Genomic DNA, 25,002 nt, shown 5'->3' on the forward strand with positions numbered 1-25,002 from the left:
ACAGTTTCTGGCCTTAATTTGTGCTGGAAATACTTTGGTTCCGCCTTTAAGATCAGCTGGAGTTAAACTTGAGGCTGGATGCTGCGGGATTTCTACTTAAGTGCACCTTTTGCAGTCACTGTATAGGTGAGTACTAATGGTACACTTGAGGAAGAAGGGAAGTTAAAGCAAGTAATGAGAGGTAAAGTGAAGCTTGGTTTAAAGTGTGTTCCTTTAGAGGTAAGCAAGGGTTCAGGTTTAAGAAGTTTTCTGTCCTGCTGGCTGCTCCAAGCAGTTAAAGTGGCAGCGTTCAGGCAGCTAAAAGTTGACAGCATGCACTGAGTTTTACTGGCACGCTATGTGAAGCTTTTGTATTATGAATATTTGGGTAATTGATAAGGCTGAGGGCTTCATTTAATGTATGTTACTGCTTTTATGTCTATGTCAGGAATCATTGACTTAGTGTCCACATCACTTTGCAAGTCCAGATGCTGCTGAAAGGACCTGCTTTTAACTGATGAAAATGAGGCTTCTAGTATAAGCGATCCCAGCAAATCCTCATTTCTCAGGAAAAATGTTGACTGTCTTTAGCCTAAGTGCCAGCACCCCCTCTTAGCTGATGTCTTCTACTCTACAACCTCAGTACTGTGGTTTACTGTGGTCAAGCTGCTGGGGGATACTGTGTTAAATTGCAGTGGCTGGAGATAGGTGCCTTGAGATAGCACTTCGCTTTCTCTGCAGGCAGCATTTGTGGTAACATGTCACAGCCTTTTAGGAGCAGTGAAATCACGAGTCTGGCAGACAGAAGCAGACTGCTCTGCCATGGCACGATGCAGCTGGTGCTGGGAGCTGGCAGCAGCTGCCAGGCAGCAAAGCACAGCCCTGCACTGTCTCTGCAGGTAGGAGGGTGGAGCACTGTGTGCTGAGCCTGACAAAGAAGAAAGCTTTTAAGGGTTCAGTTCCTCCCTGAAAGATCCATGCTGAAGCCATGGTCGAGCTGTCCCTCAGCGCTCAGCAAGGCTGTCCCTGGTGCCTGCTGGGTTCACGTGAAATGGCAAATGGAGCATTGCACCGGAGGTGAATAAATAGCCCTAATGGCTCTGGGCTGAAATGAAGCACAGTGTGCTCTTACAGGGCCTTGGCAGCGAGCAGAAAGGAGCTACTGTGCTGGGTACCCAGGCAACAAAGCTGGTCACTAGCAAACAGCCCACTTGTTTCTTTCCTAATGCGAAATACGCTTTTTATGGCTTTCATTTCCCAAGTAGGCAGAGCCCCTGCAGACTCGGGGTTAAGTGTGATCATATTATTATGCACAAACAAAGACATACATGATGCGTATCTACCAGGCTCATTAAACAGGGATCAGCCACAAAGCCTGGCTGCCAGCCAGCCTGCCTGGCATGAATGGCCTGAAAAGACAACTCCTTGAGCAGGCCTTGGTTTGAGTCTCGGACTGACAGAGCACTGTGGTGCTGCTCAGAGGAACAGCCTTGCAGAGAGGGCTGTGCTGTTACCTGTTGGCTGTGTCCTGCTGTAGAGAAAAAGGATCTCCCCCTCGGGCAGGGTGCTTAACTCCCGACTGGGTCAGGAACTGAAGGTTTGGAGATGATTGCTCTGTCTGCAATCATCTTGAAAATGTGCTGACCTCAGCTCTGGTGTTTGCCATCTGGAAGCTCTCCATTCCCTTTGCACGTGGGTTTCTCCCCCTGCAACTGAACTTCCTCCTACAGCTCGTCAGGTTCGGCCACGTGAGATTTGTCTTGGCTGCATATACCGAAGGAAAGGGCAGCTCGAATGGACCTTCCATGCTGAATGATCCCCACGAGCCCACCATCCTTCTCTCTAGATCTCACTGAATGGTGTTGAACTGTGTGGACTAGAAGCCTACAGAGGCTGTATGTGCCCATCGCAGACGTAAATAAAGGGAACAGCGAGTGGAAGGGTGGAAGGAAGCCTGCTCTAATTACCCGAGACAAAGAGTATTAAATAATACAATAATTTCCCCAGGAAGAGATTATAGAGAATTGCGTGTAATGTCTCAGTTCTGAAGGGTTTAACAGTCTCACCTTAGGATGAAATCTAATTAGAAGGTTACGGTTACAAAGGAAAATGGTTATTCCATAAATGCCTTGGTAGAGTTATTTGGAAAAACACAGGTTTCTCTGTAGGGGTAAAATAAGCAGCTCATCTGCGTTGAATTGCACTGTGGATGAAAATTCAGGTTTCTGAAACTCACTTTCAGGTCTTTCTCATCCCAGTTTGAAGGTGTAAGCAAACCTAAAATGAAATATTTCCCTTCCATTCTCATTTGTTTTTCTTAACCCGTCCTTCTAACACTGTTGTTGCTATTATTGCTACCTTCTTGTTGTTGCCAGATACACTTATAAATATGCAGGTTTCTATGAAATATTTATGTCAGTGGGTGAAGAGCACGAGGATCACATGACAGTGTTTCTTTCTACCATTCAGTTACACCAAAAAGGCGGAAAGAAATGTTACCAGTCATACTCTCTCCATGCCTGACAGCTCCCACGTTGCTTCTGGCTTCCCTGCTCGAGGGATCCCTGCGGGGCCATGGCCCTAAGAAGCTCCGCTGCCCTTTGCTGGGGTTTCTGACCTCAGCACAGGAAGATGAAATCACCCAGAAGGACAGCGGTGCTCTCCCATCACACTGCCTCTAAACCACAGTTTTTGTGGGCCTGACCTTTGCCTCCACTGACACAGATCAGAGCAGTGTAGGCCGATCGCTGCCCTTTTGGTCAAGGTATCTGTATTTTCCATGTGTTTTACAGCTTCATGTGTCTGCTGTGCAATTATTTACTACTACAAGTGTTTGCTTCGCTTCCCGCCCCCCTCCCCCCCCTTCAGGTTTGTCTTGTGACAGCCTTTCTAACATCAGATCCTTTGGCTTTATAAAAACCCAAACTGAAGAAGGGTCCCTTTAGTGGCAAAGAGCCGTGTGACATGGCACCCAGGTTATATGGTAAAAATAGGTTGTCATCGTGTTTGCTCATGGTGTGAAGCAACCCGCACTCAGACTTCTCTCTTTCCAGGCTACCCAGATCCTGTGTGTCCTTTTGAGCAACAGGTTTTGGCTTCAGCACTTGAAAGCAAACACTGTGTGTGGGATGGACCGGCCAGGACTGCTTTGGGGTGGCTGATAAGGAGCAAGGGAGCAGGCTGCCCTCGGGGCAGTGCCCTTGTGAGGAGAACCAACAGCATAACCTCACATTTCCAGCTAATGCTGCCTCCTTTGTCCCCAGTCCTATGGAAACCAAAGAGCTCTCCAGCAGGGATACCTGGAGCAGGGTGTGCAGGCCTGGGGACATCTAGAGATCTCCAAAGAGCAAACCCACAGCCTCAGAGTTCCTGTGCCTGTGCTCAGGCATCTACACAGCACCGACGTGCTGTCTGATGGTCAGAGAGACCTCCTGGGTTCTTTGTGCCCCCTGCCTCTTGCTGGGCCGGGCAGGGAGAACAGCACCTCCTATTCTGTTGGCCTTTGCTGTTATCTCAGTCTCAACCCATGCTCTCTAAATTGCAGGGAAATGGCATATTTTGTGGTTAATGATTAAGACGTCCTTCTGGAAGCCGTGACTTTGCTTAGAGGCATGGGCTTGTTCACTGACGTGCTTAAAGCCATCCGTCAAGGACACTCTGGGAAGGCACTCACTTAATACAGGGTAACATTTCCTCTGCAAGCAGCCTGGATACTCAGGTGGAAAAGCCAAGCTGAGCAGCAAGGCCTGTAACCACACCAAGGCCTCAGTGTGCTGGGAGCAGGCAGTGGGGTCCATGGTTGCCCTGCCTGCACCAGCTGCACACCTTCCAGCCCTGCCTTGTCGGTCCAGCTTAATGCTCACACACGCATGTGTTTTTCCAGCTGTCAGATTGCTGCCCTTGGAGATAAGGTGCACTGAAAGATTTGTAGGCTACTTTTGAGCAGGAATAAGAGAAATCCATGGTGCATTTGGCTTACTGAGCTGCTGAGGGAGGAGTGCCCTCATCAGGGTCCCGATGCACATACAAAGAATAAATGTAAGGCTGCTCTGGGCTGAATCACTTCTAACCAAATCGGCCTCTCTCCAGAGCCTCCTTTGGCTCTGTACATTTCCTTCCCTCACCCTCCCATTGCATTTTGCACTCATACCTTCATTTCAGCTGCAATCCTCCCAGATGGGCTTGGGGGGCTGGGAGGAGCCAAGCCCAGTTCCAACACTCAGCGTCCCACTAATGAGCAGTCCCAAATCAGACTGCCAGCACCTGGGAGGGGTGATTGCACAGAAATAAATCTCCAATTCGCTTTAATAGCTCCGAATTGAAAGTTGCCAGAGGCTAATTATAGCAGCTCTGACAGGTTGAGGATTAAAATTATCTTAATAGTTTAATAGTATAAACATTGACTCATAGCACAGGCAGCCCGCTGAGCAGCGTGCTCACCTGCATCCCAGAGCTGGTTTTCTTGGCCATGGGTTGGCCAAGGGATAAGGGAACCTGCACGAGAAGGATGTGGCTTGGCTCTGCTTCTCTGTGACAGGGTGGCTTTATCAGGGGTATTTGCCTGTCTTTATTTCTGTACCCATTAGTTTATGTGCGTTAGATATTTGTTTGTAGGCCACTCTTTTCTCCCTCAAGTTGGAAGCACCTGGGTCATCTCAGCTGCTGTGGCCTCTTTTCCACTAGCCTCATTTCACTGTTCCCCACACCAAATAAGCTCTTGTGACCTAAATTACAAGGGTTTTTTTTTGGGGGGGTTGCCTACGCAAAAGCCATCCACACATCTAACAGGTTTATCCTAAGGTAACACGTCTTGTGACTGAGCAGGGGCAGGAGTTCTGGCAGCATAGCAAAGAAAAAGGCATTAAAAAGGAAAAGTGGAGCTGCAGCCCTCAGAAGGCAGGAGGGGAGCTGCTGAGTGAGAGAGTGTGTGCTCTGAAAGCCTAGGACAGAGTGTAGGGAATGACAAAAGGGACTCCTCAAATCAGAACAGGACAAAGAGATGGGTGACATTTTAAGCTGTGAAATGTCTTTTTGCCTTTACATTTATTTATTTGCAACTCCAACATAAAATGAATGTGCCCCAGAAATTCTCCAAGGCCAAAAAACATCAAAATTCAGAAAGTTAAGATAGATACAGATAAGATAGAGCTTACCCAGCTCTACAAGCATATCTGTCCCAGCATGCATGTCTGGTTTGAACTGAGGCAAATCACCTTTTGGTGCCTCCTTATTTAATGAATAGGGGCAGGGACTCCTCCTCCCATCCCTTTTTCCTCTTGCCTACTTAGGGCAATGGGCGTTGTAGGGCAGGCACTATTTCCTTCCACAGGGACAAGTCTCCTCCAGCGCTGAGATCCTACTGCTTTACTGAGGGTGATGTGGGACCACCAGGAGCAGCAGAAGCAGTAGGAGGAAGCTAAAGGAGAAGTTACCTGCATCTTACCAAGTATGCCAAGCTCTGATTCATTCACTGTGATTGCTGCTCAAAAAACTCAGCCAGACCACTGTGAAGAGCTGCAGTAGTCCTCCCCTCTAAATGAGAAGGGGGTGCCACTGGGCTACAGGCTGCTGGATGGACTTGGCCATGAGGTCCCAGTGACCAGCTGCATCCCTTGCCATGTTCCTGCCCACACTGGCCTGCCCAATGAGGTGCCTGGGCTCGGGGCCCACTTCATAAAGGGAGATGAGCACAGAACAGTCCCACGCTGCTGTCTGGGGCATGGGGAACAGGAAGGTCTCGTTGAAAATGATGAGTGAAGTGTGTGCCTGTGGCCTGGATTTCTGGTGCTTCTGCCTGTGGCGTCTGCAGGAAACATCTATCCTGGCGTATACACCTGGGACAGGGAGAAAGAAAGGGGTGGAGAAGTGGCAGTTGCATTCTGATAGCTGGTAGGACTAGGGGGTTCATCACCATCCCACCATGGCGGAGCCCCATTGCCTGAGGGCTTCCTATGAGAAGACTCTGCAGCTGTGAAACATCAACCATGGAGTTATAGGAACTAAAGGTGGCTCTACCTCAGCCTTCTCAAGGTAAGGAGCTGTTTACAACTTATCTACAGTACAGAGCATCTCTAAGGCTGCTCTCGGGTGTCTGTGGCCTCAAAGGGCAGTCTCCTCCGTGGAGACAGATGATAGCAGAGCTCTGGTTACAGCCCCAAGGGAGAGTGGCATCACCTCTGCACTGCCCTTACTCAGGGCGTCCCCCAGAGTAAAAGCAAATTGCCTCTGTGCTGAGGGCTGCAGCCCTATGATGAGGCCCAGCGTTTGAGTCTCTGCAGAGCAGAGGAATGGGATTCATGGGAGGCAGATGCGGGTTTTGTTAGTGTTACGGCCTAATGAGAGTCAGCAGTGCTTCTCTGCCAAGGCTGGGGTGTGAGAAGGATCTTCCATGCCCAGCACCCTGTGCCTATCTGTGTGGGTGAACCCGAGGCAGCAGCAGGGTAAAGAGGAGCAGCCAGCCCAGACAACAGGGGTACAAAACCCTTACTCTTCTCTGCAGCTCTGTGAGGGGGGGTGGTTTTTGCCTTGAGCAGCCCCACCTCCATCTTCTGGGAGATGGGCAGGCACTTCAGTGACAGCAGCACCTCTCCCACGATATCCTGCAGAGAATAGGAGACAGGAAATAAGCAGGTGGCTGGGCAGCCCTCCCTGCTACTGCCTGCACCACACAGACCACAGGGTGCAAGGCAGGAGTTGTTCCTTAAGTGAAGGGATGGCTGTCACGGTGCACAGTCCCCTAAGCCACTGTATGGGAGCACAGAATAAGGCCATGCGTTACCTTTGTGGTCTTCTGCAGTTCCGCACACAAAACCAGGCTCTGGGAAGCCTTTAGCTGGCTCAGGGCAACCCTCACTTCCCCCAGTGCAGCATTCCTGGAGTATTTGTCAAAATGTTGGACCTATGGGAGAGAGGTAAAAAGCACGTCCATGGGGCAAGGTGCAGGACAGGGCTGTGCCTCGAGAGCATCCCTATGCACCATGCATCCTCCAAAGGCAGCTGACTGCTCTTGAGCCCTGCTCCAATGCATCTCTCGGCTTTTGGAATTTCAGCAATGGGGAAAGGTTAGGCTGGGAGTTAGGAAAAGATGCTTCACCAGAGGGTGATGGGCATGGAGCAGGCTTCCCAGGGCAGCAGGCATGGCACCAAGCTGCTGGAGTTCAAGAAGCATTTGGACAACACTCTCAGATATATGGTTTGGGTTTTGATTGGTCCTGTGTGGAGCGAGGAGTTGGACTCCATGGTTCTTGTATGTCCCCTCTAACTTGGGAACACCTCAAGAGCAGTGAGGGTAGTGCTCTATGTCTATAAGCAAAGCTAGGACACCATCCCACCTCCATCTTCAGGGTGCTCCTCTCCATCTCAGCATCCTGCAGGGAACAGACGAAGTGCTCCCCAAAGGTTGTCCTGCCGCAGTTCTTCACTGCTCGGCTCTGCCACTCCTGAACCACACACTGGAGCCCAGGGATGTGGGATGGGACCCGCTGCAGCAGTCGGAGCCAAACGGCCACCTCAGTGTGCCTGTGGTTGGGCAGGCCCTGCACCTCCAGGCCGCTCACCAGCAGCTCACGTTGCTCCCTGCAGTACAGGAGGGAGAACTTCAGACTGCCCTGGGAGCTGGGCAAGGGACTCAGGTCACTGATTGGGTCTTCAGTGATGCTGCAGGAGAGGCAGGGATGGGGTGCATCCAGCTCTGCTCCCAGCTCCACCATCTATGGAAAACAAGGGTGAGAGGAAGGGAAACAGATGGGTCTCTCAAAGCACAGCATGCAGAACTGTCCTCCTTTTCCTACAGTGGCAGGAAGGTGTGTTGGCATGTAGTGGCTGACAAGCTGGCCCATGGCATGGGGTTTGGAACTAGACGATCTTTAAGGTCTCCTCCAAGCTAAGCCATTCTGTGATTCTATAGTGCCCTTTCTGGGGCAGGACAGCTGCTCTTTCAGCTTCCTTCCCCTCTTGCTTCACTGTTCTCTCAGCAGCTGCAGCCAGTCTGGACTCAGCAGCTGCTGGTGGTATTTTGGGGCCATGGCTGAGCCCACTGCCTGCCTCGTGGCTTCCTGAGCTGCTGTGGGGAGGGCAGCAGGAACTCGAGGAATTTGCCTTATGCGAAACCACATCCCTCCAGTAACAGACACGGGCTGGGATTGGGGGGAGGGAAAGGAGGGAAACTCGCCGTTACTCCTTCCCTCAGATTGATCATATGCTGCATAAAGGAGGAGCGAGTAGAAGTGAAACTTGAGATCGAGTCAGTCACCAGCTTTCCCCAAAACTACACTGCTGGTTTTTCACTTCCCTCAGCACCAGCCTTCAAGCTGCTCTCAGCCTTGCCCAGCACTGACGTACGTGCCTCCACATCCGTGTCACTCTGCTGGCTGCTACCGAGCAGAAGAGGCGGCATCTTCTTCTCCCACAGGCCATTCTCTGCCCTCATCTTCACCCCGTCTCCACTGTTGTATTTCTTCTCTGTGGGGATATGGAAAAGATGAGGAGGCAATGCCCAGCTTGCACCGTGTAGCCAGCAGCTACAGGGGGACAGCCTTTCTATAGGACCTGCTGAGGGCCCTGTGTGCCCCCATTCCCTCCACGGGCAGCACCAGGTTCACACCACCTCCCCAGGAGGAGCCACTTGCTCAGCTGCCCCAGGCACCTCACTGAGCTGCTTGCCATTGAGTGCCTGTAGCAGTGACATATGTGCTTGGAAGCAGGAAAACCACTGCCAATGCTTACTTCTCCCAGTCCTGCTGTGCTTCTGAAGCTGGCACATCTGGTAAGCCAGGATGGTCAGGGCCCCCAGGAGCAAGAGGATGGCTAATGCCAGGATCCCATATTTCCACGTGCTGGAAAAGAGCAGCTGTAAACTGTGCAGCCTGAGTGTGATGGAGCTGTTCTGCATCTTGTCTTCTTCCTCTGGAAGAAAGAAGGAAGCAAAGATGAATACCATTTCATCACAGGTCTGTCACTACCACATAGATGGGCATCAGCTGGATTCCATTCCTTTGTCCAGAGCAACTCACAAAGCAGCTTACAGGCTTCCAATGAGAAAGGCTGTTGGAAACAGGGCACACCTATGATTTTCCTGCTAGCTTTTTCTCAGCCTGCCTCCATATAACTCTACTGCCTCCTACAGCTGCTGTGCCTCCTTATTGCCTTCTGACAGAAAATGCATGGGGAAAGCATAGGACTAAACACAAACACCCAACAGAGCTTTACCCTCACAGTATTCCTCCCACAGTGTGCAGCTGAGGGATGCTGCTAATGAGAATCAACAGTGGTTTTCTTTAATTTCCAATTAGTGTTCCAATTGCCTTAATAAACAGCAATGGTTTCTACTCTCACTATGAGCTCTTCTGCTAAGGAGCATCTCAGCTTTACCCAATGTCACTTGTTCCACACAAGGAACCTGCCAGTCCTGAGAAGAAGCCGAAGCTGCGTTTTGCTTCTAGGAAGATGACAGAGGTCCATCAGGCTATGGCTTAGTGCAGCCTTTCATCCCTATGTAGCCTGAGTAATCAAAGCAAGGACTGGAAAGAGGGATCTTAAGCCTAAATATACACTTCCCTGAAAACATGGGACTAAGAGAAGCATTATAAATCTGCACAGGCAACTTAACACTCTGCTAACCTACAGTAAGGAACTGTGCTGTGAGGATGCTCAAGGGGCTACAGGAAGGCTTAGGTGCAGATCTGAGCATTAAGAGGGATTTATTGATAGCAGAGCCCTCAGGAAGAGCATAGTATGAAGATAACCTTCAGCAGACATTGTTGCTCTACACCTGGCTGCCAGTCACCTGAGAGGTTTTCACTCTTAACGGTATGCACCTGAATAAGGAGAATGATGGGTAAAGCAGCCATTTAAATAGAGGCAAGCAACAAAGCTGAGTGTTTCTGTTACCATCATGCTTCACCCTGTGCTCCTGGAGCTCGCCTGAATATTGCTTCCCCTCACGAGGCCAGATGTCACAGCAGGGCTGGCTGTGGTACACAGCTTTGCTGCTCAGTCTGGCTGTCACCCATTCTTTGATGTGTGAATGAAAGCCTACAGTGGATCAGGTGCTTCCCTTGTGCTTGTGTCTGCATCGGTGTGGGTAAGAGGAAACAGCTCACCTTTCTGCTCCTTCCTGAGCCCCCTATGAGAGGCAGCCCCCAGCAGAAATAGCCCTGCAGGCACAGCAGATGTTGCTGCCTTTCCCCCAGAGCCACAAGGATCCCATTTCCAGCTCCTCCCAGAGGCTTAACTCCCAAATCCTACCTTCAGAAACAGCTTCAGAGCAGGACCCCGGGAACCTTCTGAGCCTGCTGCCAGCACACAGCACAGGGCTGCTTTGTTGCACCAGGAAAACAAGTTCCCAGGAGCCAATATTGACCAAGCCAGAGCAGAACAGGACGTACACGTGGAACAATGTGCTGGCTGGGCTGGTGCCTGGGTAACTCCATCATAGCCATAGAGAGCTGGCAGTTTGTGTGCCCGCCTGGCAGATGTGGCTGCAAGGGTCATGGAAGCCTTTACATACAACCGTGGAACTTACTCTGTGGTCTCAGCTGTGCCGAAGCCCTCCCTGTGCCCCCCCAGCTGCAGAGCCATGAGCCCAAAGATGCATCTAACAGGTGGTTTTAGCACAGTGTGATGTCTGGAAGGTGGGAATGGTGCTTTCCTTCAGGTGCAAGAAGACAGTGCCAAGCTCCATGACTGATAAAGGGCTGAGCATTGAGGAGGAGATGAGGAAGGAGATGGGACCTTTGGGGGGCTCTGTACCCCAATTCCTCCCTGTGCTGCTTGTTTTACCATTGCTGCACACCAGGGATGAGCTGAGGCCTCAAGCCTGGCAGCAGGAGCTCCAGCAGCAATCCCTTGTGGGCCATCACAGTGCAGCTGGGGAGTGTCCCTGTGCCTGGAGCTGAGGAGCTTTAGTCATCTGCAACACGTAATTAACTCAAGGCAATGTGGCACTGGCAGAAGGAGAACTTCTCATGGAAAGAGGTAAGTGGGAAAAGCTGGCTCTTGAATGTCCTGCCCCAACAGTTGTAGGGTCAAAATGTTCATTCCCTTTAGCCACATGGCTGTGGATCCCATGTGCTGTTAATTTGCCCTCCAGCTTGAAAGGGGTTCTGGTGCATGCAGGGTGGCCTTCCCTCCTCTGTCAGGAGGTTGGCTCCATGTGGTCTGAGAGCTGCGTGTTTCCATGTACTTCCTGGCCTGGAAAGGGCTAGGGGAGGCCTTTTGCCTCTCTGGTTTTTATTATTTCATGTTGATGTGTGTTTTTGCTATCGTTAAAATGAGATGGAGTGCTGAGGAGGGAAGAGGTGGAGGCTGCAGAGTGAGGCATGCAGAAAGGAAGAGCTGTTTGCCCAACGTTGGAAAAGATGACAAAAATAATGATTTTTCTGAGGCAAAGGAAGATTTCAGGCAAAAAGTGACTCCTGTCGGACCATCTGAGCAGAGGGTCAGAGGGTTCTGGAGGAGGGTGACACATTTAGGAGAGTCACACCCTGATGATGACTGCTCCTGGCAGCACTGCTGGAGCACTGTGACCTCCCTGCTCCAGATCACATGCTTTGAGACTGCAGAGGCTGTTGCTGCTACTGGCATCTAGAATGCAAAAGAATGTGAATGCTCTGGAGTCAAGTTCTCTGCTGCCCAATCTATCTGGTCTCAGGTGCTGTGGTTTTTCAAGTCGTTAATATTTGCTTGGAGAGCTGAGTTGTCCCTGGTGGGGTAGGGTTAGTGGTTTTCTGTGCAGTGATTGGAGAGCGCTGCCCTGAGGCTGTGCACTACAGAAGGATGGTGCAGGGAAGCTAGTTTATACTGTTAACACTGGGCTATGCTGGCTTTGCAATAGCATTCAGATGTCTGCTGTGAACTGAGAGTTAGATCTAAACTTCTTAATCCTGCTAAGAGAAGTGCAATGGGGGAACAAACCTACCCTGCCGTTCACTTGTGCTGAAGGCACAAGTAAACTTCTTCTGGGGCACATTTGGGGCTTGTGATGACTGCTACAGGAGCTCTGCTCATGCAAATGCTTCCTTTGTAAGAACCACTATCAGCTTCTTCCAGATCAACACTTCCCTAAGCCCAAGAGAAGCCAGTTACAAGATAAACATGTAGGCACCACATGACAAAGCCTGTAGGAGACCTTCAAGTCATGTGCCTAGGTAGGATTTGCAAGTGACCAAAACACCAAGCAACAGCTTTAGGGAAGGAGGTGTCAGGAAACAGGCTTTAATTTTACATGCTTCTTTTGCAGGGTTAGCACAGTGCAACACCCAGCTTCCCACTTGCATTTTTTTAAGCCACTTTTTCTTTCATTGCAGTGTTCTGGGTGTGTGTCAGCTTTGTTTTCCCTTGCAACAGGGTTTATTAAAATTCCGACTGGGTAAACAGCCTCAGAACTAAGGGGAATGTTTTCTAGGCTTGCAGCTTTCCAAAGGGCTTGACAAGCCTCCTCCCAATGTGCTTCAGCCAGGAACATAACCAAAAGCAAATTCAAAGCAAGGTATTACTAACAGTGCAGCTCAGAAGAGATGGGGGTTGCATGAGGGAGAAATATACAGATTTGAGCAATGGATTGTATCTTAATTTTATAGGTAGAAGAATGAAGCACTTAATTATTTGCAAACAGACTTTAATAAAAACTCCTGTAGAACCACTCTTGCCAGAGCAAACATATCAAACCACGTAATCTTCCCCCATACTAATAGAAACACATAGCATCTTCTGTTGGTAGGAAAAAATCACTCTTCGAGGGATGCTAATTCTGACTAAGCAGCTGAAGAGTCACTCCTTTTTCTCTCCTCCAGCAGCCTGGTCACCGCTGCTGTTCCAAGAGCTCCTTTAGGGAAAGGCAATGGAGGGCTGAGTTTCAAACTAAAAAGCACACTTGCTGGTTTTCGGAAAGCTCTCCCCAGAGACCTGGCAGAGGCACCCCTCTGTAACAATACAGGAGGTGGGTCTCCCCTTGCCTTTGGAAAGGCGCTCTAGTTAAAGCCTGACTAATACGTTGTGAGGGATTATAGGATTAGAGAGGTCCTAAAGGGTACAGCCCAGCTTCTAGCAGATGCCCACTATTTCTTTATTTCAAGGATTGCGGTGCTGTAGTGTAAATGTACAATGCTTCCACAAGCCTCAGCGTTGGCAGATCCAGCGACACACAAGGCTTACCAGCTACTCAGACCCCCGCTCTGGGAATCCACAAGGCTTTTTTTTTGGTAAAAGCACATTCTATATTAAATTAATTAGCTTTATGTAAGAAAAGTTCAGATTAAGAAGAGGATGTTGTTTATAGACTTTGCTCTGCAGGTTGTCGTCGCTCATGAAATGATCTTCACATCAGGTCTGGCCTCTTCCAGGGCTTTTAGTTCATCATCCACTTCAGGACCCCAGAAAATGTCGTACAGACTGAATCAAAATAAAAAGAGCAGATTGGGTTAGAGGGCATCCTCTCATTAAGGTCAGAGAGGGCAGAAAGACACACAGATGACTGTCATGAGATGGCTAACTGACAGAAGGGGCCCCAGCTAGACTGCAGAGTCCAGTCCAAATGCCGGTAAGGCAACTGCATTGTTCCCTCCCCAGCATCACTATTTCTTCCTTCCTGGGCCTTATGGACCAGAGCCACTACAGCCATGCCATTTGGAAGGGATTGGGCATGATCTGCAGCACATAGGTGTTGTTCCACCCTGTAGGATCACCCATTTGCCCAAAGGAACACAAGCATTGCTCACATCAGCTGCTGCATCTTGCAGTTGGGGTTCCTCACGGCTTCACAGAGCTTCATCACACCTTCATCATCCAGAGTGTTGTAGCTCAGGTCCAGCTCTGTAAGGTTCTGCTTGGTGACCATGACATTAGCAAGCGTGGCACAGCAAGCTGCAGTGATATCGCAGTTGCCCAGCCTGTGGGGTAAACACAGAGAGGCCAGTGCAGTGAGTGCTGGCTCCAGAGACACCCCATCCAACCCCAGCTTGGGGTATGCTGGTGCGGCCCAGAGATTCCCAAAGGTCAGCATCTCAGAAACACCAGCAGAGGCTGCTCCGTGGTGTCCCCATGACACCTACTGATGCACCATTGAGCTGCATATACAAGGCACCGTGACTGTCAGGATACATGGAAGCAACCGTGGCTTCCATTTACTTGTGAGGTGGGATTGGTCTAGTTAAACATCAGTACGTATGAATTGGTTCCTGTGAGCAAAAAACTTCATTGTTATCCCTCTCTGCATGCTGTGTTTGGAAGGATAATGCAGTAACAGAGGAGATAACCCCTGAGGGTGCACCTTACCATAGAGAGTGGATGTTGCAGTTGGGGTGCAGCAGCCCCTCACAAAGGATCTCCACCCCGGCATTGCCCAGCTTGTTCTCACCGATGTGCAGGACTTGCAAGTGTTTGTTCACGCTTAGAACAGAGCTGACTGCCTTGCAACAAGCTGCTGTGAGCCCACACTCTCTAACCCTGCAAAGCAAAAAAGACATGAGAACTCAGGATCACAGAACTGCAGGAGCTGGGGAGGGACCGACCTCTGGAGATCATCTAATCCAACCCCCTGCTAAATCAGGTCGACTACAAGGCAGATCTTCAAAGAAGTTTAGAAGCATTACATCTAATCCAAAAGTCTATATCTTTTAGGTAAAAGATGTCTGAAGAACTACTGCAACTTTGGCTTTGTGTTAGCACTCACCATAGCTCCTTGAGGTGAGCTTTGGGATCCTTGAGCGCCTGACACAGCATTTCCATACCGGAGTCCCTCAGGTTGTTGTCTATCAGACTGACCTCTAGGAGGGTCTCTTTTGTACTGAAGACTCTGGAGAGATCTTTACAGCTGGCACTTGTGAGGTCACAGTCCCATAACCTGCAGGGAAGAACAAAGCGTTATTTTGCCCCAATAATTATTTAGATTAGAAAACTATGTTAGCATTGTGAATTCTGGTTACAGCATTTCGTTTTCTTCTGTCCTTCACAAAACTCACACAAGCTGTCTCCTTACTCTCCATCCTTTACACCAAAATCTCTGTCTAAACCAGAAGATAAATCTGAACATCATAGAGTCCCCACACAGCTCAGAGGAGCCATGAACTGGCTGAGCCATGAACAGCAGAGACACCCTTGTTCCACTAGGGGGTGTAACTGGGATGCTTTCTGCTTAGAAATAAACGAGCAACACGCTCACAGGCCGCCAGAGGGATTCAGGCACACCCTGTCTACACTTACCATAGCTTCTGGATCTTGCAGTTGGGATGTAACAGTCCTTGGCACAGGAGGGCCAGCCCTGTGTCCCCTATCTTGTTATCCCCCACAGCCAGATCCAGCAGAGAGGGTTTGCTGCTGAGAACCGCGCTGATATCCCGACAGCTGTCGCTGGTTATCCCACAGTTCTCCAGGCTGCAGAAACAAACACGTGTTTAGCTGCTGCTCCAGACTGGCTGCAGTGTTTGTCCACCACCCCCAGTTTGGACAGGAAAAGGGCTATGGGATGGTTTCCTGCTGCAAACTGGGTGCTGTGATTGTTCCTCCACGCTCAGACACCAGTAAGTAGTTACAAGTTAAACTTGCAGTTACATGTTTAACCTGGTGTATAATCATGTGATAGTTAAAATCAAACAAACAAACACAAAACCTGAAAACCCTGGACGTGCACTTTTGATTTCAGCAGTTAAGAAATCTGAGCCAGCAAAATGCTGGCCTAAACTTCAAGCATTCTTGACAACAGTTTCTCCTTTTTATGCATGGCAGGAACAGCAGTAGGACTATTTGCAGTCAGAGATGACCAGCTCCTCCTTACTGTAGTAACTCCAAGTCACAGCTCGCCTCCACCAGCCCCCGGCACAGCTGCTTCACAGCTGTATCTCCCAGCGTGTTGTTACTCAGGCTGAGCTCCTTCAGGGTGGGCTTGGCTTGCAGAGCAGCATTGAGAGCTTCCACGATATCAGCGGTGAGTTCACAATACTCCAGCCTGCAAGGAGAGAACAAATCCAGGCAAAACCAGGTATTGAGTGTCTTCTTACCCACTCAGCACTGGCAAAGTGTGCATTAGCCAGGGCAGAAAACGTGCTGGTGGGGTCTACTTAGAGACCAGGCAGTGCATGAAATGAGAAAGAACCCTGGGATGTCAGAGACTTCTTGCATTACTTGCCATCACTACTGAGAGGGCTAAACAATGCCTATGGGAGCAGGCACCCAGCTATGAAGAATCCTCGAGACCCACTCCCATAAATTAATGTGGCCACATTCAAAATCCACAGCTGGCCACAGAACTGTGCTGGTCCCAAGGGCAAGACAAGCCAAAGCTGAACTGCTGAATGGCCAAAATGCCCAATGGCTACTTACTGCAGCTTCTGCAGCTTACAGTTGGGGTTCATCAGCCCTTGGCACAGCACCTTCACCCCAGCAGTCCCCAGTCTGTTATCGCCCACGTGCAGCTCTGTCAGTGATGGCTGTGCACTGAGGACGGAGCGGAGAGTCTCACAGCTGGCACTGGTCAGGTTGCAGTTCTGCAGCCTAAAGAGGAAGCAGTGGTGGTGAGAGAAATGCATCCCCACAACTACAGAGGCTCTTCTGGGAGAGTTGTGCCTGCTGAGGTTTGTCACTGGCCCTCTAGACAGCAGTTCATCCAGGTAAGTAACACTATTTTAAGTATCCAGAGTAACTAAAAATAAAAATCTCATTCAACTTGGCTTAAAACCCTGGACGCACCATTTAGGAGTTCTATTGTATCCTACAAGAAGGATCTATAAAGCCAATCCTTCAGCTCTCAGGCTGGGAGAAGTTATGTGCCAACCAAGTTGTTATTGCTAAATGGTGTTTGAAGTTATGAGATATCATATTCTTGTCATGGAGAAGTGTCACACATAGCACTGCTAACTTTGGATTGGGTTTGGTTGGCTCCCAGGAACAACCTTTTGCTTGGTTCCTAAAGACAGAAGCAAAAAAATGGCTGTTTTCAAAGCATGTGATCTAGATAATGGCTGATTTGCACCATCATGGCTCTGGTACTATGACCACTCACTAGTTTGCCTTGTGACTTCATCTACAACACTCTGCAAACATATTAGAGCAAAACAATCAGTGGGGACTTACCATAACTTCTGCAAACTACAGCTCGGAGTCAGCAAGCCTTTACACAGGTACTCAATACCTGCATCCCCCAGCTCATTGTTGTTCAGCTTCAGCTCTTTGAGGGATGGATTCGTATGGATGATTGAGGAGAGATCCCTGCAGTTACTACTGGAGAGATTGCAGTCATCCAGCCTAAAAGAGAAGCATACATGGAGCACATCAGTCCACTCCTTCACTGAAGTGCTCGCTATGAAAGCAAAGCGGCTGATTTGTGCCTCCTGGGAACAGCATGGAGCTGTGTCAGGGGAAGGTCTGGTGGGTGTTAGGAAAAGGTTTTTCACCAGAGTGGTCAGGCACTGGAGGGACTGGGTGCCAGCTTCCCAAGACACAGGCTGTGCTATGCAGATGCAAGAGTTTTGCACCTTTGGCAGGGCTGGAAGATGATGCACCCTCATCAGAACTTCACCAGCAACAAACTACCAGCATCTGAAGCCACATCTAGCTAGCGGCCAGCTCGTAGGCTGTCAGACTGGTTCTATACCGAGACCAGCCAAACTGGGTCTTCAGCCAGGTTTCCCAGCCTCAGAGATGCACTTTGCAATCTGGTGTTCTGTGGATGAGTCGCGGCGTCTCTCAAGCACAACTCCCAGCATGCAGGAGTGTGTCAACCTCAACCTGCCTGACCTCGTCCAATCCACGGCTGGCTGGATGTGGCCTATCCTCTCCAACCTAAACAGGAAGATGCCAGCTCACAGAAGGTGAATTCCCAGCCAGCAGAGAGGGAACCATGCAGAACAAATCTGAAGTCTCACCCCATCCCCCAGCTTACACTAGGAAGCTCAGTTCCCCTTCAGCAGTTTGCTCAGCACACAGGGTGGGCACTTCTGATGGCTGAGAAAAGAATTAAAAGATGGTGGCGTGTGGCTTGTGCATAACAATTAATGAACAGTCACTTGGCAGCACGTGAAGTGCAGCCCGGGGTGCATGCAACTTAATGAGCACAAAGGAGAGATGCCACCCCTGGTGGAGGGATCTCACTGCCAAGAAAGACAGAATTAACCACAGTGGTGGTCAAACGTGTAGGTAACCAATGGAGACATGGCCTGTCTGAGTGTGCACACCACACTACGTGGATGCTTATCTCTTGAGCAAAAGAAACCCGCCTTGCAAGACAGCTTTTATCTTTTTAATCAACAGGTTGTACAACAAAATGTAGAACTACCCCTGCTCTCATGCAACCGTTATGTCACGAGTCAACAAAACCGTGGCTCAGTTTCACTACTGAAATGCACTGCGTTACTACCTGATGGTGCTGCAGGACTTCATGGTGGTCAGAAGCTCAGCCCACCTGGATGGGCTCATCTCCTCACACTGGATGTCAAGGTCCATTTTGAAAGTCGAGAAAAGATCTGAAAAGTTTAAATCCTGCTGTTATTTTTGCCATTGGTTGAGAAGCGAGGGCAGCAACCCTCTTCAAACCCACACGCTGCAGCTCTTTTCACTATCACAGAATGAATGCATGGCCACAAGAGGTGGAACACAGGTAAAGGAGAAGTGTTCCTCCACCTCTTGCTTCCCAAGCCTTGACAGGTCACTCCAGTCGGGCCAGTCAAAGCGCAGAGAGCAGGGCAAGCAGGGATCTCCTTTGCTGATGGAGCAAAGATCTCCTTTGCTGATGGCACTTCTGAATGAGCACAGACACAGTGAGTGCCAGCAAACATGCAGGAGAACACACTGAGGCTGAGAGCTGAGCTCTGCTCTGAGCCTACAGTGGGCAGCGCTAAACCCAGAGGTGACAAAAAGTTTTGGCATCTGTGCCGTCCTAGCATGACTCAGTCATGATTAGTCATGACACACTCAGATTCCGGAGAATCCGTTTTTAAGCAAATCGGCCTCTTGAGTTCTCACTTTGGAATGAGGCAGTAAAAGAAGGAAAAAAGGGAAAACCCCAGTGCTGCCGAGTGCTGCTCATCACCGCCTTTCCCCATCCCCGTCACCTCCGGTGCCACAAACACAGCGCAGTGCCGCCTGGCAACGCGCAGCCTGGATGCGTGGAGGAAGCGACAAGCTCCGTGTGGGCAGAACGGCGTGCAACTGGGTGAGCGACACAGGAACCTGGGCAAGCCGTGCTCTTAACAAGGGCTGAGGCCCCGTCTGATAGCAGGACTCGGTCAGGCGGTGCTGGGGGACCCGCAGCTGAGCCCCACGTATTTACGGGCGGGGTAACGCGGTGCCAGCGGCCGGGCCGAGCCAAACCGATGGAAAGAAGCGAGCAAACAGCACAAAGTGTTGCACAACCCGTCTAACGCCTCCAGCCCGCTCGCTGCATTCTTTTCCTTTTCTCCCCCCGCGATCACAAAGGGCTCCCGCTGAGCGAGCACCGCTCGGAGCATCCCCGGGCCCCGCTCCGCACCGCCCCCTCCCAACGCCCGGCATCCTCCCTCCCTTCCCGCATCCCGGTTAACGCTTAACGCCGGCAGTTGCCGAGACCCCCGGAGTGCGGGAAGCAGCGCCGTGAGCAGCGCCGAGCTCCCCCGGCACAACCTCCCCCTCGTCGCCAGGACCCGCCGCTTCCCGGTGCGTTCCCGCATCCCCCGGCTCTGCCCCTTTCCCACTCGTGGTCCCGCCGTACCTCCGCTCTTACCGCTGCGGCCTGGCCCTGCCCACGCCCGCCGAGCCGCCGCCGCCGCCCGCCCGCAACGCCCGCCCGTCCCGTTCCGCTCCGCTCCGCTCCTCCCTGCGGGGAGGCTCCGTGCCGCCGGACGGGGAGGAGCGCGTGTGCCGCTCCTCCTTCCCCGCTTCCCTTTCCTCTCCTCTCCCTGTTTTTTTTCCCCGTCCTTTCAGTTTTACCTCCTTTCTCCTTCCTCCCTTTCTTCCTGGACTCCGTTCCCTCGATTCCCTCTCTTTTCTCTCTCCCTCTTCCTTCTCCTTTATTTCCCCTTCCCTCTTTTTTTTCTTTTTCCCCGTTCTTTTCTTCCTCTTTTCTCCCTTCATTTTCATCCTCTCTCCTTCATTACCCTCTACCCCATTTTCCCCTATTTTCCTCTTTCCCCACCCCTCTAATCCCCTTTCCCCCAGCCTCAGAGCAGAGGCATCAGGGCACATGGCTGTAAAGAGGCGATGCATAGGGGACCAGAGGACCAGAAGTTACACCTCTTGGACTGAGAACTGACTCCTTCCTACAGGGAACAGCAACAAAACCCATTCCTCAATGAGCTGGTACCCATTCCTCAATGAGCTGCTGGCTTCATCTGCTGTTTGTACTCCCACAAAGCACCCCATGCCCCCAGCTCACTCCATAGCTCTCCGACACAGCAGCCCCTGTCCTTTGGTGTTCCCCTTTGCTAAGCAAAAGGGAAACTTTAAGGACCTTCCAGGCCTGGTGCTATGCTGATATATACCTTCCTGCTCAGGTCTGTGTGAGGGAAGCTTTCCTGCTTCTGTTACTATGCAACCTCTGCTGTTGTGCAGGTGGTATCTGCTAGAGGGAGAAGGGCATTGTTGGGTTGTGTTTTTCCTCCTTGGTGCAGATGGGCTGCAGGATGGGTGGCACCAAGGACCACTGCCCTTTTTCACTGCAAATTCCAAAGCCTGGCAGCGGTGCCAGAGCAAGCTTCCCACAAAACCCAATGATCATAGAGGTAGTTTTATGTACATGAGTGGCCATTTGTCCCTGCCACCTGTGCTGGCAGCCATGCTCTGATGATGGGTGGGAAAGGATGCTGTGGGCAGCAGAGGATGGCTGCTCTCGCCTTGTGGGATGCCCTCAGGAAGGCCATGAGCTTAATGGAAAAGGCTGCATTCTGAAACTGCATCCTATCACTTATCCCTACAGACAGCATGGAGAGACCAAAGCGAAGAGCAGTTCAGGAATGCAGCAAGTGAACATTGCACGAGCTCTGCTTGCTTGGAGATCCAGAAACTCCTTTGTGCCCTTGGTTGTCCCCATGGAAGTAGGAACTAAATGATCTTTGAGGTTCCTTTCAACCCAAGTCATTCTCTGATTCCATGTACCTAGCCAGGGCAGCCCTGTATCCTGGAGAGGTCAGGACATATCTCTGCATTTAAGATGACTTCATTTTAAAGCTGATGCCCATATGCACATGACCTAGAGCAAGCCATCCAGACGGCTACTTAAATTGTCTCAGAATTAAACCCATTAGCATAAGCTGAAAGCTCTGTCTTTCTGCCCTCCAGCACTCTGCCATTCAGTCCTCTCTGCTCTCCCTATGCCTTTGTGCGTGGGCTTAATTGCAATTAAAAACATTAGAATTTTCAGGGTAGTGACAGCTCTTTTGCTGGCCTGACCGTGTGATGCCTACCAGCAAGTTGTAGGAACGCACCCAGCCCCATCTGTCACACTCAGAGGCCAGGTTTGGCTGTTGGCACTTCCTCTCTGTCAGCCTGTCCTTCTGCCTAAGAGCCATTTGTTCCTCAAGCTTGTGAAGCTTTGTAGGGGGGAGGAAATGCAGAACTCGGGCCATGCCTCAAGAGCAGGCAGGGTGATAAAGCTCTTGGAAGGGAAAAAGAAGCCCCAGCATCTGTGGAGTCAGGGTGGAGAATGTGACAGCAGGACTCAGGCACAGTGCAGCAGGAGCAGCACAGGGGAGGTGGATCAGCACATGCTGCTGGTGAGCAAGTGGCCGGGGGCTGCACGTTTGAGCTTCTGGCAAATGTGAGCAAATGCTCCTCAGCTGCGTGTGTGCAAACATATGGCGGCTCTGTGCTGTGAGGGCAAGGCAGAGATTCCCACAAGAAAGCCATTAGGAGGAATGCTTAGCTGCTCTGATGTGGTCTTCTTGTTCTCCTAATAGAAAAGCTGCTCTCTTTGTTACATGCTGCGTCTATACTGGGGGCGGGGGTTGTTGTAAGGAAATAGTGCTTTGAATATTCGTGCAGTATATTGTCCTGAGGCGTACAGTTTCTGGCTGTGGTCACCACTAGGCCGGACAAAAAGCGTGTTGTTAGTTATAACGAGAGAGGCTCCAGAGCTCTGAGCTGGAGGAGGAGCTGCTCAGCACAGCAGCAGCTGAGCTGCAGGGGGCACTGCAGCCCCAGCTGTGCACCTTTGGGCTCTGCTGCAGCCACCCAGCTGCTACAGGACCTGGGTGGAGGGGTAAGGCTGTTCTTTGCATCTAGAGAGGGAAATCAGACCATAAATACACCCATATTTCGCCTCGGAGTCTCCTTACATCGGCTGTGCAGCAGCTGATGAAAGAGGAGGCTACGACAGATCTCAAGTTCCCATGAAATCCTGCTGCACACGAATATTTGAACCATTTATACAGCTTTGAAGACTGCTGCGGTGACAGCTGCTTATTACATGAGTTTGTCCGGGACTCCAAATCCTCAGTATAAATCAATCTTAAAACATGAGAACAAACTCTTCACCTCCAACTGCCTTTCAGACCTCGGTCTGACTGTTCCCATGGAAGGGGCTGAGAGGTGTCAGCAAAGCAGTGTCTCTCCATTGAGAATGCATGGAAATTTATACAAAACTATCACCTCCATCCACTCATCTGCCTTTCAGACCTTGGTCTGGCTTTTCCCATGATCTGGAAGGGGCTGAGAGATGTCAGCAAAGCTGTCTCTCTCCATTGAGAATGCATGGAAATTTATACAAAACAATCACTGCACAGCCATGCATCCTCTCTTCAGCTGGGTGTTGGGAATGGGAAATGGGAACTGGAGTGCTGTGTTCAGTGTTGAACCCCTCATTCAGGATTCTGAGGCCCTGGGGCTTGTCTAGAGATGGACAGTGAAGTTGTGAGGGGTCTGAAGTGCAGCCCTGATGGGGAGCGGCTGAGAGCTCTTTTTAAAGGGATAAAAAAGTATTGTTTAAACAGCAAAACCGATTTGCAGAGCGTAAAGGACAGACCCCTCACGATCGCGCCGCCCACCTCCAACAGCCAGAAGAAAGAAAGAGGGATCGAGGGAAGAAAAACTGGAGAATGCGGGCATCGATCCCGCTACCTCTCGCATGCTAAGCGAGCGCTCTACCATTTGAGCTAATTCCCCGCCCGTTAACGCTGCTTCCTCGTGCTGTTCCTATTCCCGTCTCGCGAGACGCTGCCGCCTCTCAGGGAACACCCCGTGCGGCCTCACACTGCGACTGCGCGACTGAGCGCGCGGGTCGGGCTGGGCGCCGGAGGATGTGGATGTGAATATGGATGTGGATATGGACGTGGATGTGATGCGGGGCCGGGAGCTGCGAGCGGTGAGAGCGGCGGGGTTATGCGGGGCTGTGCGGGGGGATGTCGGTGTGTGTGACGTTTGTTCGGTCGGGGGGATGCGGGGGGCTCCGTGCTGTGCTGCGGGAGGCGCCGCCGTGTAGCTCCGCTCTGCTCCGCTTTGCTCCGCTCCGCCCGTCGCTCGGTTCTTGTGTTATTTCTCGCCCTTCCTTAAGGTTCTGGTCCGGGGTTTTGTCTCCTGGTCTGGGTGCTGCTTGATCGACACCACTGGGAAGTTTGAAGTTCACTCGTCCCTTTTTAATGTGCGCTCTCAGCTCTCCTGCCCCTCGTTGCTTGTTTTCGCGGCTGCTCCGTTGCTCGTATTCCAGCCCAGCAAACACATTTATCTACAAAAAAATAACCACCCCAAATGGCAGCGACCAAACAACCGCCACCCCACCACACCCCTGTGCAGCCTTCCTGACTGCCAGCTTGACTCACAGCTCTGACAGCCCCGTACCTTAGCCATTAGTTTAACCCCGTGTGAGCTTTCCCCTCCCTGCTTGCCAGCCTGGAGGGCATTGCACCATCGTTCCTTTCTCTGTTGTCCACCTCTGTCTTTGACATCTGTCCCACTGAGCTGTTTTTCTCGCCTTTTGCTGTTTTTTTGATGCATAGAAACAGGGAGGTTTTTGTGAGCATCCCTCCTGGTAGAGCCCACCTGCCTCAGGTGCCAGGTATGGCCTGTTCCCCTGCTCAGTTTTGCAGAGCGTCTGCTGGACTCTGTTAGAGCTGGAAGAAACCTTTCGTGCTATGAGTTGGTTTGCACAGATGCTCTCAGATGTGAGGTTTCACCTCCTCAGTGCTGGGAGGGTTTTTCCTGTCACGAGGCAGCTTTGCCTTCCTGCACCCTGCTCTGCTGAGAGCAGGTGTGGGGCATGAAGGCACTGACTTCAGCTGTGCTCCATCAGCCCCATCCCTGGTCTCCCTCATTTGTTCCTCACATACTGATGCAGGCAAACGCTGAATGCTGATGCCCCATCTCTGCACAGCTGCTGTCTAGCCCCTAATCTGCACTGGTGTATGTGGTTATTGCTCCCCAGCTGTAGGACACTGTGTTTGCCCTTGTTGAACCTCGTGCAGGGTGAAGTCTTGGCTGCTTTGGAAGGAATGTTCTGTGTTTTGTGCAGCACTTTTGGAACAGATACCAGGACTTGGGCATTCTCTGCAGTCGCGGGATGGCTGGATGTGCTCCTTGGCCTTGGGTTTGCTCTGCCACTACTGGCACGCATTTCCATCCTGTGCTGCATGAGAGCTCAGTGCAACTAATGTGGGGCCTGAGTGTTCCTAGAGAGATATTGATTGTCCTGGACAGCTCGCGTTTTCTTCTTTTGTTCCAAGCCCTCGTCATGCGTTGGGCTCATTAGGGCAGACAGCAAAGCTGGGCAGGCGGTGTGGATGGAGTTGGATGGGGCTGGCCAGCTGCCACCCTATCCCGCCTCCGTAAGGCTGAGGCAGCGTGCCTGCTAATTCCATTAATGGTAGCCCCGTGCCTGGGAGATGGATGTAATTCTACCATAAAGACCATGCTCAGCCATGAACCGAGAAGATTTGCTGGTTCTCCCCAGTGCGCCGCTGTCAGCGTACCCCTGACTTACCCACAGCTGGTATTTAGGAGTGTAGATGTCAGCGTAAAGATTGGGTAGTGGAAAAAATCACTATGAAATGTGTGTGAAGAAATGCTTGGCTCTGGAGCCGTGCTGCCTCTTGGAGCCTAGCAGTCTGCTTGTCATGGATTGTACCGCAAACG

General features: G+C 51.0%; 3 protein-coding genes and 1 non-coding gene across 5 annotated transcripts in view; 1 reads left to right on the forward strand and 3 right to left on the reverse strand.

The window, feature by feature from the left end:
* Positions 1-4,983: 4,983 nt before the first annotated feature.
* On the reverse strand, positions 4,984-10,522 carry LOC107314493 (synaptotagmin-12-like). The gene is made up of 7 exons (XM_015863742.2): positions 10,225-10,522; positions 8,704-8,883; positions 8,324-8,439; positions 7,311-7,688; positions 6,758-6,877; positions 6,467-6,578; positions 4,984-5,813 (listed from the first exon to the last, which is right to left on the reverse strand). The coding sequence occupies exons 2-7, from the start codon at positions 8,867-8,869 to the stop codon at positions 5,512-5,514; spliced, it is 1,194 nt and encodes a 397-aa protein (XP_015719228.1). The 5' UTR covers positions 8,870-8,883; positions 10,225-10,522; the 3' UTR covers positions 4,984-5,511.
* Positions 10,523-12,578: 2,056 nt separating this feature from the next.
* On the reverse strand, positions 12,579-19,787 carry RNH1 (ribonuclease/angiogenin inhibitor 1). Of its 2 annotated transcripts, none has more exons than XM_015863741.2 (10): positions 19,667-19,787; positions 18,326-18,431; positions 17,044-17,214; positions 16,294-16,464; positions 15,749-15,919; positions 15,178-15,348; positions 14,648-14,818; positions 14,251-14,421; positions 13,695-13,865; positions 12,579-13,368 (listed from the first exon to the last, which is right to left on the reverse strand). In XM_015863741.2, exons 2-10 carry the CDS (start codon positions 18,409-18,411, stop codon positions 13,281-13,283), a joined length of 1,371 nt encoding a protein of 456 aa, XP_015719227.1. In that variant the 5' UTR covers positions 18,412-18,431; positions 19,667-19,787; the 3' UTR covers positions 12,579-13,280. The 2 variants fall into 2 exon arrangements, with proteins under 2 accessions (XP_015719227.1, XP_015719226.1); XM_015863740.1 differs by having other exon boundaries at positions 19,655-19,786.
* Positions 19,788-22,967: 3,180 nt separating this feature from the next.
* TRNAA-AGC lies at positions 22,968-23,040 on the reverse strand. The gene has a single exon. It is a non-coding gene; the product is annotated as a tRNA-Ala (tRNA).
* A 69-nt stretch (positions 23,041-23,109) lies between these two features.
* LOC107314488 (USP6 N-terminal-like protein) overlaps positions 23,110-25,002 on the forward strand; it is a 56,258-nt gene continuing 54,365 nt past the window's right edge. Inside the window, exon 1 of the mRNA XM_015863720.1 lies at positions 23,110-23,239. The gene's annotated coding sequence lies outside the window, so the exon portion shown is untranslated. The remainder of the gene's footprint in view (positions 23,240-25,002) is intronic.

This window comes from Coturnix japonica, chromosome 5 (assembly GCF_001577835.2).
Source record: "Coturnix japonica isolate 7356 chromosome 5, Coturnix japonica 2.1, whole genome shotgun sequence".
In the NCBI taxonomy this organism is placed as follows: domain Eukaryota; kingdom Metazoa; phylum Chordata; class Aves; order Galliformes; family Phasianidae; genus Coturnix; species Coturnix japonica.

What these genes read in the sequence shown, in the direction of transcription:
- RNH1 (XM_015863741.2), bottom strand. Translation starts at nt 18,411, where the DNA reads ATGGACCTTGACATCCAGTGTGAGGAGATGAGCCCATCCAGGTGGGCT. An exon ending in AAGTCCTGCAGCACCATCAG is followed by an intron (nt 17,215 to 18,325) that starts GTAGTAACGCAG and finishes CTTCTCTTTTAG; the next exon opens with GCTGGATGACTGCAATCTCT. An exon ending in GCTCACCTCAAGGAGCTATG is followed by an intron (nt 14,422 to 14,647) that starts GTGAGTGCTAAC and finishes TTTGCTTTGCAG; the next exon opens with GGTTAGAGAGTGTGGGCTCA.
- LOC107314493 (XM_015863742.2), bottom strand. Translation starts at nt 8,869, where the DNA reads ATGCAGAACAGCTCCATCACACTCAGGCTGCACAGTTTACAGCTGCTC. An exon ending in GGAGCACCCTGAAGATGGAG is followed by an intron (nt 6,878 to 7,310) that starts GTGGGATGGTGT and finishes TCTCTCCCATAG; the next exon opens with GTCCAACATTTTGACAAATA. An exon ending in AACTGCAGAAGACCACAAAG is followed by an intron (nt 6,579 to 6,757) that starts GTAACGCATGGC and finishes TATTCTCTGCAG; the next exon opens with GATATCGTGGGAGAGGTGCT.